The sequence below is a fragment of the Ahaetulla prasina genome, chromosome 7, assembly GCF_028640845.1.
Source record: "Ahaetulla prasina isolate Xishuangbanna chromosome 7, ASM2864084v1, whole genome shotgun sequence".
Classification (NCBI taxonomy): Eukaryota; Metazoa; Chordata; class Lepidosauria; order Squamata; family Colubridae; genus Ahaetulla; species Ahaetulla prasina.
Window position 1 is genome coordinate 50,666,780 of NC_080545.1, and position 25,383 is coordinate 50,692,162.

The 25,383-nt window shown below is 37.2% G+C and overlaps 1 protein-coding gene across 1 annotated transcript in view; it reads left to right on the forward strand.

The window, feature by feature from the left end:
* The window catches only part of TRHDE (thyrotropin releasing hormone degrading enzyme), a 288,715-nt gene that overhangs the window by 249,135 nt on the left and 14,197 nt on the right, over window positions 1-25,383 (forward strand). Inside the window, exons 11-15 of the mRNA XM_058191067.1 lie at window positions 10,082-10,215; window positions 10,309-10,364; window positions 18,606-18,753; window positions 21,114-21,211; window positions 21,816-21,923. Coding sequence (XP_058047050.1) covers window positions 10,082-10,215; window positions 10,309-10,364; window positions 18,606-18,753; window positions 21,114-21,211; window positions 21,816-21,923 — 544 coding nt within the window. The remainder of the gene's footprint in view (window positions 1-10,081; window positions 10,216-10,308; window positions 10,365-18,605; window positions 18,754-21,113; window positions 21,212-21,815; window positions 21,924-25,383) is intronic.

A 25,383-nucleotide genomic window follows, 5' to 3' on the forward strand; every position in this document is an offset into this window, starting at 1 on the left:
TATAAATTACGTATATAAATGTACTTACACTGCTCGATGTTAAATGTCCAAATGAAATTCAGTTTTTAAGAGCAGAAAGTTATGGGGACCCCCAAAATGCTTTTCCTTTGGAGCATTTTGAAAATAATAAATGTGATTCTGAGGAGCTGCAATAAAAGGAATCAATCTGCTCAAAATAAGTAGAGATGGTTGTGAACATGGAAGGTTGGAGGAAGAAGGAGGAATATTTTGTGCTGAGTAACTTTGATAAGTTTTGTATCAAATTTACCTTTCATAATTCATTGTTCCTATTTGCTAAATAGATGCAATTAGGGATTCATCCAATCTTTTATGTCTGTTCTGAATTGCATATCATTTGTTAGTCAGAATCTTTCCAACAACCATATTGTTGCAGAGAACAAATCCCATTGACATATGGTCCACTCACCGTAATCATAAACCTTTGCACAGGAGAGCAGCATTTGGTCCATAAGTTGCAAGTTCATGCTTACAGAGATAAAAAGGAGAAAGATAAGAGACAAGTATGTTATTTAAATATTACATTTAGAGCCAATTCTTTCATTATTAGCATAATATTTCTAAGACAAAAAATATAAAGAAGAGATTTTTATTAAATATTTGACCCCATGTTGTGCAAGGAAGAAAAACCCTTCAGTAGTAGGTAAATAGTAAACATTCTTGCTAAGTGGATTAATAAGAATTGTTACCTAGGCTAATGGTGCCTTGTGCTGATAATCTCTGCGTATAAGAAGCACAAAAGGACAAATGGATTGCGTCTCAGAGGATCTTGCATGGAAGAAACTGAATTACACATGTAATTATGGTAGGTGAGATTGGGCTGTCTTTCTCCATATGGACTGTACTAGGATTACTTAACTACTAAGAAAGAATACTTCAGAATAAAAGAAGACTAATTTTAGAAAGTGCTGATAACTATCAGTCATCTTATTTCAAAAATAAAACTAGAATCAATAATTTCAAAGCAGCCCCAATCCATAACAATGGAAAAGATGATTGCTGGATAGTGAAAAACAAAACGCTAAGAAAGGGTCAAGAAGAGATAAAAAAAAATTTCAGGCGCAACCTCTTTTTTTTTTTAAGAGAAAATGAAAAAGAATATATCTGGAGAATCTTTTGATAGCTGCTTGAAAAAATTCCTCCTTTTTCTCAAATCTCCTTTTTTTTTGCTAGTAATTCTAAATGTTTTGTTTATGTGATCACTTAGTCTGCCTCTTATTAGTTTTGTACAAATAAAATTGCGGGACCAGCTGAGATAATGGGAAGAAGGAAGGAAGCGAGGCAGAGGGAAACAGATTCATTTTGAGTTTCAAATGATACTAAAATAGATTTTCCCTATCTCTGAGCCTATCTCTGCCCTATCTCTGAGCTTCTACAATACAAATTCTTTCTCTTATAAAATAAAGTGGATCAGATGCTGCACTCTGAAAATGAACTTCTCTCATTAGTTGTTTGTTGGCTCTGAGATGGCCTGCTGGACTTTTCAATTAGTTAGAACCGTGATGGCGAACTTTCAACTTTCCCGCATGCCGGAAGTGGCATGCGAAACCATCCTGTGAGATATGCATGGCCCCACTGGCCTTCGCGCGCACGGGAGTGCCAATACCTGGAAAAGCAGAGGACCATCGCACATGCGCAAGCTGGCACCTGAACACCCTGATACCGGCATGGAAGCACGGCCAACAAACAGCTGGCCTTTGCGCATGCGTGCAACATCAATCCAGAAGGTTGGGTGCCGGCCTGCACATATGTGTCGGAACGCTGCTCTTCCGGGTTCCATCACTCACACGTGCGCGACGGCCAGCTGACCGGTGCGCGTATGATCACAGGAATGTGGAAGAGGAGCTAGCAAGGCTGCACATTCTTCACGGGATGGTTTCACGTGCCAGCATACATGCCAAAGGTTCGCCAGCACTGAGTTAGAAGCATCTTGTCTCAGTTACCAGTACTCCTCCCTTTCCTCTGCATAGACAGTATGTGATCTGTAATAGTGGCAGGGAAATAAATAAAATAGAGTAGAGTAGAGTAGAGCAGAGTAGAGTAGAGTAGAGTAGAGTAGAGAGTTGCAAGGGACCTTGGAGGTCTTCTAGTCCAACCCCCTACTCAAGCAGGAAATCCTATACAATTTCAGACAAATGGTTGCTTCTTAAAAACTTCCAGTGTTGGAGAATTCACAACTTCTGGAGGCAAGTTTTTCCACTGATTAATTGTTATAACTGTCAGGATATTACTTCTTAGTTCTAGGTTGCTTCTCTTCCTGATTAGTTTCCATCCATTGCTTCTTGTCCTGCCTGCAGGTGTTTTGGAGAATAGCTTGACTCCCTCTTCTTTGTGACAACCCCTGAGATATTAGAATACTGCTATCATGTTACCCCTAGTCCTTCTTTTCATTAAACTAGACATACCCAATTCCAGCAACCGTTTCTTTATATATTTTAGCCCCCAGTCCCTTAATCATCTTTGTTGCTCTTCTCTGCACTCTTTCTAGAGTCTCAACCAGGGGTGAAATGCTCCGGGTTTGGACGGGATCGCGCGATCCGGTAGCGATGGGGGCAGGTAGTTCGGAGAACCAGTAGCAAAAATCCCTGGCTCCCCCCCCACTGCCCACGCCTTGCTGTTCTTCTTCTCTGTCCCTGAAGCACTCGGTGGTGATATAGCTGCAAATGGCCTTAAATGACTGGCACGGCACTTCAAAGGGCCGCACTACAGCTGATCAGCGCTGTAGTATTTTTAAAGAAGGTAGACCGGGGCCTGTCAGTAAAAGGCAATTGGTAGACCGGATTCTGTTTTTAAAGGAGGTAGACCGGTGCCTCCCAAGTTTTGTATACTTTATTATTTTTATTATTTATTATTATTGACCATGCCCATTCAGTCACCTGACCACCAAGCCACACCCACCAATTAAGCAATGCCCACAGAACCAGTAGGGAAAAATTTTAGATTTCACCCCTGGTCTCAACATCTTTTTTACATTGTGGTGACCAAAACTGGATGCAGTATTCCAAGTGTGGCCTTACCAAGGCATTATAAAGTGGTATTAACACTTCATGTAATCTTGATTCTATCCCTCTGTTAATGCAGCCTAGAACTTTGTTGGCTTTTTTGGCAGCTGCTGCACACTGCTGGCTCATATTTAAATCATTATCCATTAGGACTCCTAAGATCTCTTTCACAGTTACTACTATTGAGTGAGGTACCACCTATGCCAGTGATGGTTAATCTGTTTGCCATCGCGTGCTGGGGGGGGGTGTAGGTCGCAGTCTTGACCCCCCCCCCACTCCCTCCACTCCTAGCACGTGATAGCTCAGTAGGCCCATTTTTCTCTCTCACCAGGCTCCAGACCCTTTCTAGGAGTCTGGAGAGGGGAAAAATGACCTTCCCCACCCCCCAGAGGCCCCCCGGAGGCCAGAAACTGTCCATTTACCAACTTATGGTGGAACTGGAAGTTGGCAAATGGACCATTTTCAGCCTCCGGAGGGCCTCCGGGGGGGGGAGGCGGTTTTCACCCTCCTAGAAAGGTGAGAAAGAAAAATGGGCCTTCCCCACCACCCCCTGAGCCCCTCCAGAGGTAGGAAACAGCCTGTTTCCCTACTTCTGGTGGGCCCGGAAGGCCCAAAAATCAGCTGGCATGTGCCAGAGCTAAGCTTGTATGCCCACTGATATGGCTACGTGTGCCACCTGTGGCACGTGTGCCATAGGTTCGCCATCACAGACCTATACTGTACCTGTGCATTTGGTTTTTCTTGCCTAAATGTAGAACCTTACTTTTTTCACCATTGAATTTCATTTTGCTAGATAGAGCCCAATGTTCAAGTCTGTCAAGACCCTTCTGAATCTTAAGCCTATCTTCGAAGTGTTGGCTATTCCTGACAACTTGATGTCATCTGCAAATTTAATGTGTTCCCCATTTATCCCCTCATCCAAATCATTGATGAAGATGTTGAAGAGTACTAGGCCTAAAACAGAGCCTTGGAATACCTCACCGCATACTTCCCTCCATGTAGATGCAGTTCCACTGAGTACGGTTGGTCAGCCAGTTACGAATCCATCTGGTGGTGGTGTTGTCTAACCCACATTTTTCTATCTTATCAAGTAGTAGATTGTGGTCTACTTTGTCAAAAGCCTTGCTAAAATCCAAATAAATTATATCCACAGCATTCCTCTGGTCCACTAATTTTGTCACCTTGTCAAAGAATGCAATAAGATTTGTCTGGCATGATCTGTTTTTGATACCACCATGTTGGCTTTTGGTTATGACTTTGTTATAATAGATTCCTACATTGCATAAATAATAAGAAAATGGAAACTTCATTTGCTATCCTTATGTACTTCTACGTAAGTAATTCTGGGTCAGTTAGAAAAAAAAACCCCTTACCTTATTCAACGTTACAATAGCAAGCAAAGAAGGAACAGATTTTTTAATAGTATCACAAACTGTAGCACTAGAGGCTAGGGAGAAAAATAGGGCTCATTAAGAACTCTACAGGGTGTCTGAACATTATTTGACCAGCAGTAGGAAGGAGGGACAATTGCTCACACAGCCACCCTGAACAGCTGCCTCTGTTCATAATGTAAGTTCACAATGTGTCTACATTAGCTAAATAAAATGTAATATTTGCAATGGTGTGATATATAGATTTTTTTTAAAAAGCTGAATAATACATTCAAGGATTGTCTATACAGAATAAATAATTTAAGAAAAAGAAACATTAACGGCAACTAGTTTATAGTATTTTTTAAAAATACCTAAGATATTTTATAGTGAAATCACATATGATTGAAATTGCATCGTGAAAGGGATTGTAGACATCAAAAAGCATATATGTCAAATGTTAGTAATAATATAGACCCTCACGAAAAACATTTTATCAGACATTCTTTACCATAGCTACCCACTCATTTGAACTAATGTAACATGAAATAAAATCCTTTGTAGACATAAGTCAAAGTAAAACATGCCCTTAACTGTAAAAAACAGGTAGTCCTCAACTTACAACTATAATTGAGCCCACAATTACACTTGTAAGTCATGGTGCGCGTTAAGTGGATCACCATGTGACCCCAACTGATTTTACAACCTTTTTTGCAGTGGTCAATGCCTTTACTTAACAGTTGTTAAGTAAATGTATGGTCATTAAGCAACACATTGTACCCAATGGGCATTTTTACTGGAAACTAAAAGTAAATGCCAGTTTCCAACAACAAAAAAGTAATCCATAAATTCCAGTCATATGAATGCAGAATATTACAAATAGACCAGTGGTGAAATCTAATTTTTTTTACTACTGGTTCTGTGGGTGTGGCTTGGTGGGCTTGGTGTGGCTTGATGGGTGTGGCTTGGTGGGTGTGGCAGGGGAAGGATACTGCAAAATCCTCATTCCCTCCCCACTCCTGGGGGAAGGATATTGCAAAATCTTCATTCTCACCCCCCTCTGGGGTCAGCCAGAGGTGGTATTTGCCAGTTCTCCGAACTACTCAAAATTTCTGGTACCGGTTCTCCAGAACTTGTCAGAACCTGCTGGATTTCACCCCTGAAATAGAGGTACAGTGGATATAGAAAAATCTATACACTCCACCTGGTTAAAATACCAGGTTTGTGAGATGTAAAAATATCAGACCATGATAAATCAATTCAGAATTTTACCACCTTTAATATAACACAGGGGTGAAATGCTCCTGGTTCGGATTGGATCGGACGAGTAGGTAGCAGAAATTGGGGCTAGTTCACCAAACCGGGAGCAATGACTGGCTGGCCACGCCCCCAAACCGGTCCACGGCAGGTGGATGTCTACAGCTGACAACTATAATGAATATGTCCACCTGCCCTCCCGAAGCACCACCGCGGTGAACAAAACAACCCCGTTGCTCCACTCCTCTTCCTGCAGCCAAATGCGCCCAGCCATGTGGTGCTTGGAGAGCAAGCAAGAGAGCTCTGCAACCTCTGTTTTGTGCGTGTGTGCGTGCGTGCATGGGAGGGAGGGAGGGAGGGAGCTGAAGCCGAGCCACTCAAACTTCTGGCAGAGGTGTGGCCGGCTTCTGAGCAGCCCTGAATCAGCCAGCTCCACCTGACCTATTCCCTGAGTCGCCGTTCTCCTCGCCCCACCCCATAGGGCTGAAACATTTTTTTAAGTCTAAAGAAATGAGGTAACATTTGAAAATGTCTCAAACAGATACCATCCTGAGTCACTGGATGTATAAGGAGGAAGAGATATAGCAGAATCAGACTTTCAAGATTCTGTTATTGTAGCCGATTTCAATTAAAATACTTTTAGCCTTCCTGTGGAGTCCTGGTCTGGACTATCTAGTGAGGATAAAATAGAATACTGAGAAGTTTTACTGCTATTAATGCATATTTTATAACCCTTCAAGCTTACTTAAAGAGTTTGAAATAATGTTAAGTTTAAAATGATTTAACAAATGGTTTAATTTCCGCTGTACTGAATTCTAGAGGTCAAAATGACTAGAATTGTTTCTTGCTTTTTAAGTATTATAAATTACAGCATTTTGATTAAAAACCTTACTATACTAACAAAACAAATGTTATAAGGTAGACTTAGCTTACTGACTCCTTGTTTAGCAACCATTCAAAATTATGATGGTATTTAAAAAAAAGCTTTGTGACCAGTCCTTACTTTTATGATTGTCAAGAGTTCTGTAGTCACATGATCATTCAGGTGCTTTGCAACCAAAGTTTATTTATGACCATCAGAGCATCCTGTGGTTCAGGTGTCGGTTTAAATTTTTTTTACTACCAGTTCTGTGGGTATGGCATGGCTTGGTGGGCAGGGGAAGGATACTGTAAAATTCCCATTTTCTCTTGATTAGCTGGGACTCAGGAGGCAAAGAATAGATGGAGGTGGGGCCAGGCAGAAATTTTACTGAAATTTACTGAAATTTTACTGAAAAATTTACTGAAATAGTTCTCTGAACTATTTAAAATTTCTGCTGCCGGTTCTCAAGAACTTGTCAGAACCTGCTGGAATCCACCTCTGCTGTGGTTACATGATCATTTTTTGTGCTTTACAACTGCATTTCAACATGGCAGAAGTAAAATTATAAATCATAGTCACATGATATTTTGCTTAGCATCTGTACCACTTTGCTAACAACTGAAGGAAGCTGAAATTTTAAGATTATTGTGATCATGTGATTCTCCCCCCCTTAGCTACCAGGGGAGTTGCCAATCAATTGACTGAAATAAAAAAGCTGTATAAAATGTAAGAAGCATTTGTTTTCCTCAAAATAACTAAGAATCAATTGTTTACTTTTCACAGTTCTTGCATATGGAATCATGCAATAATCTATTTATACTGTAATAGGAAGATTATTTATACTGCCATGGTAATCCTATCTCTTAATGAAATTTTTGTAAATATGTCACAAAATTAAGGATATAAAAAATGGGTATCATCCTGCTTTGTGATCTTGTAGAGATGTGGGGGAGGGGAGAGAGAGTGTGTGTCTGTCATGGAAGCAGGTTGCAGTAAATTGCAATGGATTAAGGAGCTGGCAAGAAGTTTTGTTGGACTGAGAAATGGAGTGAGAGAAGATGGTTAATGAGGGAAGTGGGATTCAGGTGATTTCAGATTACTGAAGATATTCAGGTCCTGGATGATTTGAAGATCACTTGAGTTGATGAGAATCCTGGGTAAATCAGAATCAGCAAAATGGGGAAAGGACTATGGTTTAGGGAAATCTGAGGGAAAAGGCTTAAGATGGGGGTCTATGACAATTCGCCTTGGCCAATTTGCCATGGCCAATTTGCAATGGCCAACTCATCACGGCCAACTTGCCACGGCCAACTAATCCAGGACAAGAGTTATGATAATATCAAAGAAATGGTGGAATAGAATCATTAAAGAAAGGATACGAACGGAGGGACAGAATGAAATGTGAATAGCAAAAATTAAAATACTTTTCTTTATTTTAAATAATTAAATTATTGTTAAATTGTCCCACAATGAGTTGTCTCATGGTGAGTTGCCCATGCGAGTTGTACTCCGCCAAGGTGCCTGTGGTGAGTTGGCTGTGGCGAGTTGTACTCCGCCAAGGTGCTTTTGGTGAGTTGGCTGTGGTGAGTTGTACTGTGCCAAGGTGCCTTTGGTGAGTTGGCCATGACGAGTTGGCCGTAGTTAGTTTGCCGCAGCGAGTTGGCTGTGGCAAGTTGTCCCATTTCCTAAGATCAACATTTTGCTAGCTATGAGAGATAGCCAGTTATTTCTTTTCCTAAGGACTTATTCTATGAGAATTTTAGTTACAACTACAAACATAATAATAGCTTAAGACAAGCACATTGACTTCAGAAGAAGCACTATTCTGTAAGAAAAGAAATAGTTAATTGCTGAACAGCAGAGCAATAATATTCATAAAACAATTTAGGACTTTTATTACCAACCTCTTTATAGCATATCCTGGGGTGGGGAACTGTTTATCTGCTTTATCTACATGCCACTAACAGAGCCATGTAGCTATAATAGTCTTACTGATTTTAAAATATCACAAAAAAGATGCACCGGACCATAATATGAACATTAGCTTTATTGGGGGGAAACAAGAAAAAAATCTGCCTTTGCCTCCCAGCATTCATCTGGCTAGTGTCCTTGGAGCAAACAGGTTGGTCAACTTCAGCACATTATCGCAGCCTTAGCATGTGGCTCGTCAGGGCTCCATTCGATTGTGCCCACCACCAGTCAATTGAGCTGAGCCACTGCTGCTGCTGCTGCTGCCGCCGCCGTGGAACACTGGAGCCTTCGCTGCCAGGCAGCTGGTTGGCGGTTAGATCGGCCTCGTGGAATACCACTGATCAGCTATTCTAGACAGCAGGGTTCATGGCCACCACTGCCATTTGTGCTTACCATCATCCAGCAGTGGCGAACAGCGGCAATCCTCAACACCTAGAACAGCTGATCGGCGGTATTCCAGGAGGCCGATTCAACCACCAATCACCTGCTCAGCAGCAAAGGCTCCAGCATTCCCTGGTGGCAGTGAACTGTGCACCAACCCCAGTCACCCCGCTGCAATATTAGCTAGATTTGCACAGACATTTCTACCCACCTTTTAGTACCAAAAATATCAACATTTGCCCATTGAGACTCTGCTAGATTCTTTTGGACTATTATGCTAAAAGTGAGAAATAATTCACCACTCTTTGTTAATCATTAAAATTAATATGGGAGAAAATTATTGTATAGGACAGCTGAATCAAGGGATGTGTTCAAAATCCTCCTGTAAAATTCCTTCTTACTTTCAAAACTGCTGGAAACCATGCATTGAATACTCAGAGTATTTATTTCATGATATTTTCATATGGAGTACTTGTGATATATACAAATATAATCTTAATAAAAATCATAAATGTAACTGCATCTTGTTTATAATCTAGGCCTGTTGTTATATTTCAGCCTAAACTGTGATTCCTACTGTTGAACAAGCATTGATGGCTCTGCCTTTATTCCTTTTAATGTAATAAAATCATCATGAGATGAACTTTGGCTGTCCTACTTTTGGGTGATAAATACTATTTGTGCATTCCTCTGTAGAAAATTCTGAGAACTGGCTAGTATCATGGTGTGATAATGCTGCATGTCACCACTAGGGGATGCATTACTAAAATAATATTCACTCGTTCAAATTATCTTATCAAGTCTTTATCACATCTTGGCTGAATGTTAAGATTTGGTCCTAAATCCAGGTATGCTAGTTTAGAGATTAATCTGCCTAAGAATCATATTGGTATCATCTTTAAGAGAAAAATGAAGCAGATAACAGCAGATTTCAGTTTTTTTTAATCAAGGATACATATGATAATTGCATTTTATAGCAATATGCCTTATCTTATTTATTTGCTCTGTAAATTGAGGACATTTATAGCTACTGTATATTTGACAGATTATTTTTTTAGATAGGAAAGTGTAGTGACACCAACTATTCCGATAAAGAGTGGACTATCTTATTTCCTATGGAATATCTTGTAGGTTTTTTTCTTCTTATGATCAGTTATTTTAAAGTATAAAACATTCTGAAAAATAACTTGATTTCTCTTACCACTCCACTTTGTTTACAGAACATCATAGAATTGCATATCTTAATGGAGTTACTTGGCTGCTTGGAAACATCAATCAAGCTGGCTACTTTAGGGTTAACTATGACATTAGAAACTGGAGATTGATAATTGACCAACTAATGAGAAACCATAAAGTAAGCTCATTTCACTTTCTTGCCTGAATACATGAAACACTTCCAGTTTCTTATCATCCTAAAGTTTTCAATTTTTCTCCTCTACCCTTATAGGTAATCTCTGTCAGTAATCGTGCAGGTTTGATCGATGATGCATTCAATTTAGCCAGGTATGTTTTTCGGGAGATAATCCAGTTTAATGCATATTCCTATAGCCCTCATATATTTCCCTTCATAGTGTGGCTGTGCAGTTTGAAGTTGAAGATACTTTAAAACTCTTCCAATTTTCATCCCTTTTCTTCAAGTTTCTGTCTTTTCATGATTAAGTACAAAAAAGATTCTCAGCACTGTGTTCTCTATTTCTGACTAGTAAAAACCTGAGAGTATTTCTGAATGCAGGTGCTTGATTAATTTTCTTTAAGGTCAGTTTAAGTACTTTTGAGATTAATAATCTGTTCCCATTTCACTAATGAATTATTTACCTTTCAAAGTGATCCTTGAGCAACATGTCATTTTTAGTAATAAAACTCTTTGAGCTTCAGAATTTTTAATGCTCTCTTACAGATAAAATGTCTTATTTGACAGTAAAAGATATATATATTTTCACCCTGTCCGGAAGGATATGAATGTACATGAGAGATATGAAACCAATTTTAGATGTGGCAGGTTTTGCATAACAATAATTGCAAAATAACAACTACTAATAATTTATGAAAATAGCTATCGTAATGTTAGTGATTGAAGTTTGTATTAACCAGTAAATAAGAACCTAAACCAATTTTAGAAGTGGCAGGTTTTGCATGACAATAATTGCAATATAACAATTACTAGTACTATAATTTATGAAAATAGATGTCATAATGTTAGTGATCAAGGTTTTTAGTAACTGTAAATAAGAACCTAAAACTTTCTAGCTGAAGAGGAAACATAAGGGGGGAAAAAGAAATGAAAATAGCATGAACAACAAAAAGCAGGCAAAAAAAGTTACGAGAAGCAGTAGGATTACTGGCCATTATAGAAAGGGAGGGCTCATATACTGTAAATGGCACTATTATTGCTCATCTTTCTTTGATCTCTACTATCATATTTGTGGCGATAAAGGGCATTCACCTTAGCAGAAGAAGGGTCCTGCTGACTTAAATATTTTTTTGCCCATGGCAACCAGCCAGTTCTTTCAAGTGAGCCTGCAAGCAGGATTTACTTACTTATTAGATTTTTATCCCACCTTTATTATTTTATAAGTATGTCAAGGTGGCAAATGTACATAACACTCCATCCTCTTTTTATTTTCCCCACGACAACAACACTGTCAGGTGGATTGGGCTGAGAAAGACAGACTGGGCCCAAAGTCACCCAGCCAGCTTTTATGGCTAAGGCAGTACTAGAACTCATAGTCTCTTGGCTTCTTGGCTTCTGGCCTTGAATCACTACACCAAACTGGCTGTCTGACTTGAAAGTAATAATGCATTTCAGTGCTTTTTGCTTCTCATGAGTGTTAGTTTTCATGTCCAATAGTTGTTGATTCCTCCCTGAATCTGACGCTTTATATAAAAGTGTGTTTTTATCTGTATGGAATTTCCTGCCTATCAATTTTATGGAATAACTCATACCTTTAGGAGAAAGGGAAAAAAATATTTGATTACTTTTTTCACTCCATGCTTAAGAGTTATACAATCATCAATTATACTTTTTTTAATGAAGCACCTAGTTTATTTTGTCAAACTTCATTGAAGAATGTAATTACTATATTCTGCAGATATTCATTGATTTTTACTCAGAAAAAAGATGCTTTCTATACTGGCACTTGGTTTGGGCAACCAAACTCTAATTTAGATACATTCTTGAAGGATGCGATTCATGACAGGATTTGACATCTCATGACTATATTCTATTTCTCATGATTCCTGATTTACATGTTTTAGTAAATGTTAATCTGTTATTATTTTACTTCATTTAATTTGCATATTGCTTAGTATGCTATCCAGAAATGTATTGCATGAAATACTTAAAAATAATAAAAGAGAACAAAGCATTATTTGTGCTCTAATATATTAGAGACTAAACATAGTGACTTTTTTTACTCCTTTGGCCTCCATATCTTTGAATACTGGTAAAGTTAATCAAAACAGAAATTAATACTGCTTTTTAGTACAAATTTCTACTTTAAAAAAAAAAATGTTCATTGTCATTACAATGCAACTTGAACATTAAATGTTATATTCTCTTTACAGGGAAAATTGAACATACATTGTCCAGAGGATAAGATATGTGAAGTTTTATTTTATTTTTGTTTTGAAGCACAGCATATTTATTTTAAAATTCATATACTTTTTCTACATCACAAAGTATGCATTATCTTTTTAATCTGCAACTTAATGTTCTCCTAAATGTATGTTATATTAATAAAAGATATACCCTAAGGGATATTTTAAAATTCTACATAGCCTTAATTTAGTAAGCAGTTATTTCATAGCTGTTTCCATTAAATGTGAACAAATTGTTTCTCAGTGAATTCTAATGCAATCAGCAGACGTAGAACTCAATTATTCTGCAATTATTGGAAATGGTGTACTTGGTAACAGTTGATTTTTATATGGCAGATTTGTCAATTTAAAACATTTTTAGTTTAATACTGTTAATGTAACTTTTCATAAGGATACAATATTAATTTGCATATTAGTACATGAAAATTGAATTGCATCAATATTTCAGTTCCCTTTTTGGCAGATTGCATTTTGCTGAATATAAAGGGAGGGGGGGTTAGATGAGATGCTTTATGCATTCCCCTACAAACCGGTGAATGAAACTTTCCCCAGGAAGGATGGTTTGTGTACAGCAGTGGTTCTCAACCTTTTCTTTACCAAATATCTTTTGTGGCCAGAGACCACGGCCGCCGGCCCAAAGACTTAATATAGTATATTACTTTCCTAGGATCTCCAGAAACAAGGATCAAATAGCAAATGATGGAAAGATCTCTAACTAAGAGAGTCAATGTTAGTATAAATTATATCACATATACGGATATAGATATCTTCATACATACATGTGTATGGCTTTCTCACAATTTTTCTTATTTTCTATTGCTGTCCATTTCTTTCTTTCACTGATGAAAGATGAATGTCATCTCACTGGCTAATCAGTTTTTCTGTGGAAAAAAATGGAATTGCTTTATTGGTTGAGATTTTTAAGGCAAAGTAGGAGTCTACTGCAGTAGAGCAGCCAATAAATTTAAATAAAGAATAGAATAGGATAGGATAGGATAGGATAGAATAGAATAGAATAGAATAGAATAGAATAGAATAGAATAGAATAGAATAGAATAGAATAGAATTTTTATTGGCCAAGTGTGATTGGACACCCAAGGAATTTGTCTTGGTGCATATGCTCTCAGTGTACATAAAAGAAAAGATACGTTCATCAAGGAACAACATTTACAACACAATTGATGATCAATATATCAATATAAAATCATAAGGATTGCCAGCAACAAGTTATAGTCATACAGTCATAAATGGAAAGAGATTGGTGATGGGAACTATGAGAAGATTAATAGTAGTGCAGATTCAGTAAATAGTTTGACAGTGTTGATGGAATTATTTGTTTAGCAGAGTGATGGCCTTCGGGAAAAAACTGTTCTTGTGTCTAGTTGTTCTGGTGTGCAGTGCTCTATAGCATCGTTTTGAGGGTAGGAGTTGAAACAGTTTATGTCCAGGATGCGAGGGATCTGCAAATATTTTCATGGCCCTCTTCTTGATTCGTGCAGTATACAGGTCCTCAATGGAAGGCAGGTTGGTAGCAATTATTTTTTCTGCAGTTCTAATTATCCTCTGAAGTCTGTGTTTTTCTTGTTGGGTTGCAGAACTGAACCAGACAGTTATAGATGTGCAAATGACAGACTCAATAATTCCTCTGTAGAACTGAATCAGCAGCTCCTTGGGCAGTTTGAGCTTACTGAGTTGGCGCAGAATAAATAAATAAATAAAATAAATTAGTAATGCTTGTTCAGGCTTCAGTTCAAAATGTATTTTGGAACTTAGCTCATTGGAAAGGGTAAGGTATTGCTCTGCCTGCCAAGTAGGGATTTTAAATAGCATTTTTCAGTTTTACTTATCTTAGTTGGGTATGGGTTGATTGATAGGAGCTATCCTTAAATCAGAATGATCCTTACCTTAGCTGTTTTCATTATAGCATTTTGGATAGATGGCAAGATTGTGGAGGATATACTTGTTTAAAGTCACTGCAGTCGTATTTCATTGTCATCCAATATCTTTTTTCTGTTTTTAAGTACAGGGCATTTTCTTTTATGAACTGATTTATTTATTTTTAATAATCACATGCCCTTTTTTTCCTTGTTCCTCCTTCAGTTAGCTTTTCCAACTTTCCTATCCCATCATTTTAATTGCATTAGTGCTTTAAATTAGTCTTTCTTCTTAGTTCCTTATTCTCTATTACAGGTAATTCAATACTTAACATTTGTTCTTTCATTGTTTTGATAATTATGAATAATGTATTATTTGTTATCTGCCTTCCTGGGTTTTGATCTTGAAAGCAGTATCCCAGTTTGGCACTATTTAGGAATATGTACATAATGTTTAGTTTATTAATTGAAAGCTTGTGGCTTGGCAAGAAGATCTTACTCAGTTTGTAGTGGCAAAGACCTAGGAGCATAGCAATAGTACTCCAAGTTTAGGTGCTTATGGTCAGAAGAGTGTATAATGTGAAAATCCACAAGCCGATATATATGGCTGTTTCAGTGGTTTATATCTTCATAACAATTCAATATCCTAAGTTTTATTTCCATTCTTATGAGTAAATGAAAAGAGCATGGGTGATTTTTAAATTCTGATCATAAAAAATATAACTAAAAAGAAGCATGCTCCAATTTCTATTAATGTTGGCAAACTTAATCTGTCACTGGTTGAGATCCAGTGGGGGATAGGCCTTGAGAGTGGATCTTGAGTTCTGTGAGGAGGTGATGTGTGTTCCTGAGTGTGAGAGTTGGGAAGAGAGAATAAGTGGGTTGAGCACCACTTTACCAGTTAGTGGGAGAGGTCAGTTAAGGTGGAGTAGATAAATCGGAGTGGTATAAGTGGTTCAGAGGTTCTGATAGCACTAAGAACAATAACTGAATCATGTGCAAGAACAGATGGAGGGATCCTTAGTTAAGGGAGCTGGGAGGCTAGAGCTGGGGGGAAATGAATTCTCTGAAGGGCTTAGGCAGATCAATATATTCAGTTGGGATTTCTTTCACCTTTCTACTATTGCTCCCACCTATGGACCATCTTGCCCATGGAGGTGTGGTTGGCCTCCACCCACTTTCTAGAACTAGCTTGGGGATTCAATAGTGGTACATAGCCCAGGGGCGGTTGTTTGTTTGAGGATGCTCTCCCTTTTTATATATTTCAGACATATTTTTATAGTCTTCTTTTTACTTGTAAACCACTTAAAGTGACTTACCTCTTCACGCTTGTCTATTGTTCCTGGCATTTAATCCTATTCTGATTAAAAATAAAAACAAAAGGTTATATGGGTTTCATGTGCCTATGTTTTTTCCATGCTAAAAAACAGGAGGCAAAGCTCCAGTTTATCAAAATGTCATCCCAGAAGTTGCAAAAATCACGATGCCATAGTTAAAAAATCCTTTCCAGGATATGGTCAAATACAGGAATTTTAGCTTTATGGATAAATTTTCTATTAAATTAAATTTTAGAAATATTTGTGGAATGGACCTGGTATATCATATGAAAAATGCATTATGTTTGCTTTTATACCTATGATATTAGTGTGGTTTTGCTTACATTGCTTATTGCTTTTGTCTCTTCTTTATGGCTATGGGTTTTTCATGTTGTTAGATTGTACTACGAATATCTTAACTATATTATTTATACTGTGAAAATGGCAGGGCCTTTCTTTTAAATTCTGGTGGAGTAGAACTATGAGAGCAAAAGAAAGAGATAGAGAAATAGAAAGATACTATAAAAAAGAGTTTAATTGCTTCAGAACAATTTATCTTCGGGGTTGATGAGGAGGAGATAGTAGGGTAAGAATTTGTTTTCCTTGCCTGCTAATGATTTTATTTGCTAGATAAAAGCATATGAATGGTCACTGCTAGCAGCAACGTATTTTAATTTCATTTATTTACTATATTAAACATTTGTTTATACAACCCATCTTTATTCTTAATTGGTTGCTCCCACCACTCCTCTTCAAGGTCACTTTTTTTATTAAAGCACTTGCAAGATCAAGTGTAGAGAACAAATAGACAATAAACACATACAACAATATTGCTTCACTTTTAATCCCTAGGAATCCAAATTCTTAAATAAATTATTAGGCAATACAATCTATTGGGCCTTAAATGACCTATGTCTTTTGCCTCAAGCTTTGCCTGTAGTAAGGCTAACTCAACAACATTGTTATATATCATTCTCTACTTACAAGTTTTAGAAAAGTACATAATGTCCTTGTATTTAGTAGTATCGTATCCCCATCAATATAATCCAATTATTTAGTCTGTCACAAACAAATCATTATTGCATATGAAGACCCAAGAATGCACATTCAAAGACTATACTCATCTCTCTTCTTACAGCAAGAGCAAACAAAAAACCCAGAAGTTGGAGGAAATGTGTTTGCATTGGGAAGGAAAGAGGGAAGAAGGAAGAAAGCAACTACCGTATATACTCGAGTATAAGCCGAGTTTTTCAGCACGTTTTTTGTGCTGAAAAACGTCCCCTCGGCTTATACTCGAGTATATACGGCTTATACTCGAGTTTTTTTTTTTTTCTTTTTTTCACATTATACCGGATGGCGCAAACTTGGCGGGCTTTTGCATTAGCGCGGGGAAGCCCTGCCGGTGCAGTGAGAGGGCGGGGCGGGGGAGCCGCCAGCCTTCTCGGCTGAGGGAGGGAGGATTTCCCCGACCGGTAGCTGCCTCATTTCCCACCCTCGGCTTATACTCGAGTCCCCAGTTTACCCCAGTTTTTTGGGGTAAAATTGGGGACCTCGGCTTATACTCGGATCGGCTTATATTCGAGTATATACGGTAGATTGAGATAAGGCAAGGCAGGGCAAGGTGGAAAAAGGAAGGAAGGAAGGAAGGAAGGAAGGAAGTTAATTTTTCTGAATACAGCTGTTTGAAGACAACAGGATTTTTTTTACTAAAGTAATCAAACTTTGAAAACTTTGTTACTTCAACCTGTGCTGTTTTCATAGAGATGAACACTTGGATATCTCACCTCCAATCATTTTGCACACCAGGCAAATATTCCAAGACAATTCTCAGTTTTAAAGAATTATCAATGTAGCTATAGAAAAACATGTAAAGTAAATATATGTATAGTAATTCAAATGTGGAAACTTCCGAATCATCATGAAAATCCATAGGCCCGTATCACTGAAAATGTACATCCCCGTTCAGCCAGATGGATGGAATGTGTGCTTGGTAGCATAGACAAAGATTGCACTCCACTTTCTCCCCCAGTGTTTTACTTTTCAGATCTTCCGCTGTTAGATTTATGAGGAAATAATTCAGAATGAATTAAATTCAGACTGTCCCTGAGTGATTGCACTAGTACTTAGTACTTTGTCTGAGTAGGGCAAAGTCAATGTTCTGGAAAGTATTTGTGAGCTCAGTTTCTGAGTATAGGTAAGCACACCAAGCTGAGAATGCAGCTGCAAAACACATAAATGTCACTTTAAAATTGAATATGCAACTATAATTGACTCTTTTAAATCTATTATTAAGGACAATCATTTTTAATAGTATCAACATTATTTTCCAAATGACCAGCTTGAAAAATTGGTTATCATATCGTAGTTTTAAGAATTTATTTTTCTCAGTATTTGTTTTAACAGTACAAATTTAAAAAAGTACTTTGTCTTCTGATACAGAAGATGACCCAAAACCTTCCTGATATTTTTAATGGTGCTACCTAATGCATTTTAAATGTATTGCTCTATTATTTTGAGAAATGCCTGACATGTGGTATACTAATAGTATATACTCAATGCCATCCTGATATATGCAACTTCAAGCAAGTTTTCATACATAATTAGGAAATTGTGGATAATAACTAAATACATACTATTTTCCTTTTCTCACATAGTATAATAAATACAGCAAAGCTATTATGGAGAATGGACACTTACCAAATAGAAAATGTTAAAAATAATATTAACATTACTATACAGTGTAACATGAAAAATGATTCTACTTTTTCAGGTAGGTAGGTAGGTAGGTAGGTAGGTAGGTAGGTAGGTAGGTAGGTAGGTAGATAGATAGATAGATAGATAGATAGATAGATAGATAGATAGATAGATAGATAGATAGATTAAACAGACAGACAAGTCTATATTATTAGGCATTTGCCCCCCCCCAAGTAATAATTATAACAATTATCTTTATACAGGGCTGGCTATTTGCCCCAGAATATTCCACTTGAGATTATTAGATACCTGTCAAAGGAAAAGGAATTTCTACCTTGGCATGCTGCTAGCCGAGCTCTTTATCCTCTAGATAAGTTGCTGGACCGCACAGAGAACTACAATATGTTCAATGTAAGTAAAGATAAATATATCTCTCTTTCTTTTTATCAATCACTAAAGTGTTGTCCTCCCTACAAGAACACAATCAAGGTGATTTCCAAGTGAGTTTAGGAGTAGGCAATTCTTTACCCTCTAGATAATTTGGATCCTCCTAATGACCTTTGAAACTAGCTGTGCTAGCTGTGGGTGGTAGAAGTTGACATTCACAATTATTTATTTGAATATAAATTGCATTAGATAGAAATGCACTATGGTATACACAAAATTGCATGTGCTGTTCCATTCTGGATCATTTGCAACTTCTGAATGTTCTTAAGGGCAACTTTATTTAGAATACATTGCAATAGTCCAAATAGGTGGTAACTAAGGCATGATGATCATAAGCAGAGCCTTTTGATTTTGCACACCAACTTTATCTGGGTAAATGCTACAATTTCAAAGTTAGGAAATCTCCAGATCCAAAGGACCTATAAATCCACAGCCACTCAATCTTTCTAGAATTAAGCCAAAAACTATACTATCCACTCCCCCCATCCATACACCCACAGTCTCTAAATTTTGGGAAAGAATCTTGAAACCATTATCTGGAGAGTTCAGGGCAGGAATGTAAACTAAATAACATCAATGTTTTGATGATACTTAATTTCATGCCAATAGAAGACTTCAGTGATTTCATATGAATGTTAAATAGAAATGGATAGAGCACTGAAGCACTCTGTAATGAATAGTCTCAAAAGAAGAACTGCAAATCTTAGTCCCCTACTTGAATCCCTTAAGCCTTCCTTCACATCCAGAATGATCAATGAAATCAAAAGTGGATGCAAATTGCATCCATAGCCCATGTGATCAATGCCACCTCACTACTATAACCTGGTCTGAAACCTGACTCAAAGGTGTCCAGATAATCACTTTCCTCCAGTGTCTAGAGCCAAAGTCTGCTTATGTCTTTTCATTTTCAATTATGCAGCTTTGTAAATAAAGATTATCAACTCTTAGACTATATTAATAAAATGCAAAATATTTTTTAAAATGTTATATTTTGCTTTTAACATGCTGGTATGATAATAAGGAAATTTCAGAATGACATTGATGACAAATCATCAATAAGCCATTCTACACCATTATATTATAATGGTGTAGAAAGTAAAGGGTCAAAATTAGAAAATTGTCATATTGTCATTGATTTAAAAATGCCAACAATTTAGAAGGACACTGAAAGGCAGACCTCATTAAATTGTCTAATCCTGATATATGCAGCTCATATTATTCAGCACTATATCAATTGGGTGAGTCTTTGTAGTGATTTTGCCACTATACCTATAAATCTACACCTATAAAGACAGTGAAGCCCATCAGTTCATCACAATATGTGGCCCAAATATGTCACTTGTAAATATTTAATAATGGACTTTACTGAAACATGTACTTCCAAGTCAAGGATAGTCTGCAATAGCAAATATTTAACATGTTTAAGCACTAGGAGCTTTTCAAGTATTTTCATATTGAAATTAGAAAACTTGATCCACTGTTAAGCCCTTTCTAAAGCTAGTTATTTCAGAAAGAACTCCAATTTCTATGAACTCTGTAGGTCAAAGGAAACAAGAAATTTGTTCCATTTTCTATTTTCTTCCTGCATCATTTTACACCCTCTGAAATCCTCAACTGATTTAACAGCCTGACCATAAACGTTAGTTTCTCTGCAGAAAGTTGTAGTAGTAATAATAAAAACAAAAATCCAAATTCCAATATTACGTGCAGACCTTGTAAAGAAAAAGATGAAGCCATGGATCACATAATTAGTGAATGAAGAAAAAAAACACCCACCCTCAAATTGACTATGAACAATGTTACGACAAGAGTAGCCACTATGAGGCATCGATAGCACTGCAAAAACTATAATTTCTGATTTTCCTGAATGTGATAAGAACAACAAATCAACACACTAAAAATGATTATAATTTTTAAGAGGCGTTGATGTACAAATTGATCAATATCTAGAATATAGCACTCCATGTATAGTACTAATTGAAAAGAGTAATTTTTAAATGTGGCAATAACCAGGAATTGTGAAAAACCAATTGGAAAAAAATTAAGATCCATAAGCTAGCTGTGATACTGGGAATAGAAAGTTAAGGAAGTCTTGGTCAGGGAAAAAAACCCCACTGCAATCACATCAGTTATAAAATGTGACCTTCGTCTTTTTATTCATAAAATTTAACATGTAGGAAAGGAATTTATGGATAATGTAGACTAAAGTAACTCTTTCAAAATGGAGAGGAGGCAGTCTGTGATACATTTACTTGCTTTGGACAGGATGAAACATCTGTATTGACCATGAAAATATTTAATGGAGAGACTTTTTCTCATTTCAGGAGTACATTTTGAGACAAGTTGCTTCAATGTATCTAAAGCTGGGATGGCCAACGAATAATTTGGAGAAATCTTTGGTTCAAGCTTCCTACCAGCATGAGTAATTCTATTTTTTTTAATTGTTGCAAAATAGCTTTAATGAACTGAATTTCCTAAACTTAATTCAAAGTGGTAAACAGACTTAACTTTTATATCTTCAGTTTATTTGGCACATGAGCTGATTGGAAGGCTTAAATTAATTTTCTAAATTCACATTGTGTATTCCCCATTATGATGTTTCCTCTTTTTCCTAGAATTTCAAAGAACCTTTGTTTCTAACAGTAATTTAATTCTGGCTGTATTGCACAATAGAACTTTTGATAGGTTGAGGTGCTTCATGGCCATGATTTCTGCTTCATCATTGTTCTTTAACGTTTATTGAACAATAGTTGTAACATTGTTCATATGGATGTCCTCATTAAATATAAGTTTAGATCACTGTTTCTCAAACTTGGCAACTTTGTATATGTGGGTTTCAACTCCCAGAATTCTTCAGCCAATCATGCTGTCTGCAGAATTCTGGGAGTTGAAGTACACACATCTTAAAGTGCCAAGTTTGAGAAACTTTGGCTTAAATATTGGCAACAGTGGTGTATTTCCCCTTGAGAATGAGAATATATTTATTAACATCAGATTAATGCTATTTTTGTCTTTGGGATACACAGGGAGTTCCGCCGTGAAGTGATTATGCTGGCTTGCAGCTTTGGTAACAAGCATTGCCACCAGCAGGCTGCAACGCTAATCTCTGACTGGATCTCCAGCAATAGAAACAGGTAAAAATGACATCCTACATTACTCCTTTTTCCCATAAATATTGTTTAATCCAAAATTAATTTTACTACAGAGTAGCATACTCTGTGCATACATATTAATAATAGTTCCTGGAAGGAAGATATTTTGTGCAAGAAAAGCAGCATTGGTTTGTGTAGGGGTATGTGTGTATGTAGAGAAGGAGAGAGAGAGAGTTGTTGCTGAAAATCTTAACACAAGTGTTAAAGTACCACTTCCCATAGTATTAATACTGGTGCAAAACCAGGGTGTGGGGAGACCTTCCAGAAGCTGCAATGATGAAAGAGAAAAATCTCTTTTATCCACTCCCAAGGTTACAGTAGAATTGCTCCAAAGTGTCTAAGCTGGCTCATCCACATTTACTTTTAGATTTCCACCACCTCTAGATCTTTGTTAACCCAACCTGCAGCATCTTGGTGACCCAAGTAGACCCATAAACTCAGAAACACAGCCAAAGATTGCTTAGTAATTAAATTTAATATTCAGTTTGGTCTCACAAGAAAATAGTGTATTCCATATTGCCCTTTAATACATATTCCTTCTAAGGACTCAGAAGCAACCTTTGCAGCATACTCTACCACAGCTCTTCCTCAATCCATCATCCCAACACACAACTAATATTCTAATTATTTACTAATACCATGTAACAATATCAAATTGGACTGTAGAGGCAATAATAAAAAAATACTATGGCCTGTTACAATACAGTCCATATAACACAAGATACTATAACTAAATCTACAGGGAAACGTAAATAAATGCGATGAGGTAAAACAACGGCAGTCCTGAGACTGTACCTATTTGCTGTAACAAATGATTATGGTAATAGAAGTAGCAAATATAACTCCCTGGTGACTGAAGGGAAAGAAAGACAAAGGATACCATAACGATGTATCCATATGGGAGAACACAAATGAACACAAAGATAATGGTCTGAAAAGGAAAACCGTAACTATACACTTTTCTATAACTTTTTTTGGAAATACAAAAATGCATAGGATACAATATAGTCTGTGTGCAAAGAATTATCCACTAACCATAGTGAAAAAGTCTTTCCCTCAAGTTCTCAACATTGCCATCGATATATGCAAGGTAAGTGAGCTAAATATTGTTTTTTACTGGATATATTTTAGTACTTGTTTGTATGATAGAGGACTTCAGTTGTATGATCTTTGGTCTTTTCATATGAAATTTTCTGCAATTTTGTTTGTATAGCTTAGATTGCCTCTATTATTCTCTTTAGGCTTCTGGGAAGGGTTGTGTTCTGTGTAATTCAGATAATCAAAGAAGGCTTTTTCTGTTTACAAGTTATTTTACAATTGTGTAATATGCATAACAATGGGATTGTGGTCATGAATAATGATTAAATAGGACCAGTTTAATAATTATTCTGTGGACAAAGTTGTGATGGACATTTGTAATCATTGCAGCATATTACTTTTCCTCCTCTGGGTATCACGATAGCAGTACAATGTTAAAACAAACAAATATGCATGAGGAAATGGAAGGACACTGTATATAATTCAAGTAATCTTCTTTTTTACATATTAATTTGATATTGGCAGGAGGTTTAGAAGTAGACCCAAGCATCTAAATACAAATTGGAAATTGTTACAATTTCATTGAACTTCTTTAACCTTTGCAGTACATGTGTTCTGAAAGAAAAGCTGTTTTAAAATCCACTAGTTTTTGCAAACTTCCTTCTAAAAGTAAATTCATTTAATCTTTATTCTATTTTTTATAAACTATAACAACAATAAATAGATTTTTTAAATGCACACAATAATTGTAAGGTCTCCCAAATACAAATGTAATATTATGAACGGGTATTGAGCTAAAACTGAAATAGGGATGAAGTATTTTCAATGACATCCGAAGGAATGTTCTTTCTTTTATTATCAAAATTACTACTTCATTTAGTTATGGTATCATTTAAGTCTGTGTTCAGCGTGCACATGTGCGCATATGCATACACATACACACACACAGATCAAAAAAGCCCAGCTTGAAAGTAGAACCAAATCACAAGAAAGCGGTATGCTCCCATCACTAAATTTATTCAGGTAAAGGCTGAACTGCCACCTGTCACAGAAGCGTTGATTTCCACTTCTGCATAGAGCAGGCTATTGATAGTCTAAATCAGTGCTTCCCAAACATTTTCTTTCATTACCCAAACCACCTATTAGAATGTCATATAGAACTTAAAAGATTGGTCATAAATCCCCTTCTTCAGCACTGTTTCACCTCAAATGGTTGCTGAACTAATGATCATAATTCAAGGACAACCTGTATTATAAGAATATCATTGCTCTTCATGTCATTTCAACAAATTACCATTGATAATTTCATTGATTTTTGTCTTAGTAAGAATACTGTAATGGAATGTGTGGATGACCTTAGGTGATGAGAGAAAGAGATTCTGCCTAAGGAATGATCAGATAAGAGAGGGAAGAACTCCCAATGGCTTAACAATCAGAGAAAGAAATTTAGAAAGTGACCAGACAGTTAAAAGTGGTATCAGAACAACTAGGACCCATCAAATCTCTTGATTTCAATTTAGGTTCTCTTTCAAAAAAAAGTCAATAAATTAGCATGTCAACTAACTATCGTATCTACTACCAAATGTAAATATCACTTCTCTTCTAAAAAAAAAAAGCTTCCTGTGGTGACAACCATTAATAATTTTGGGAGTCAACCTTACTTTTTTATACCTATTCCAAATCCTCAATATGGCATACCTAATACAGTGATAAAATCCTGTTTCACAAAGTCATACATAATACATACAATAGATACATACATATCAATGTTTGCCCAAAAATGAGACCAGGTCTTATTTTTTGGGGGGGATGTCTTATTTTTTTCCCCATGTATGGGAGACCCACTTCTTCTGCTTGCTCACGGCAGAGGAGGAGGTTATTCAGCATGTCTGTGTCACCACCTCAAGGTGGGGGATGGACCTGCCCCATGCGCCCTGCAGTGGCTTACTGCAGGGTCCTGCTGCCAGGCAACCCATGACCTGATGTGTGCCTCGCCTCTCGGCAGCGGCTCCAGCACCCCCATCCAGCAGGCGTGCCTGGCCGCCGGACCACTTCTGTTTGCTTGTGGCCACAACAGAGCAGTAGACCAAGCAATGCAACAGTACCATGGCCATGAGGAGAGGTGGGGATGGGTGGAGCTGCCCACATGCCCTACACTGACTTACTTCAGGGCCCTTACAGACAGGCCATCCATGCCCCAACATCTGTCTCACTCACAGCCACAGCACCAACACAACACTCAGCCTCCTGCTCCTTTGTGGCCATGAGCAACCAGAAGAAGTGGGCTGGTACCGCATGGACTCCTGGTGCACATCACTACTATTGATGCTGCTGGGAGGCAATGTCAGGGTGTGGTTGGCCTGGCTGGTTTGTTTGTTCCCAGTGCCATGGACAGCTCTGTAAG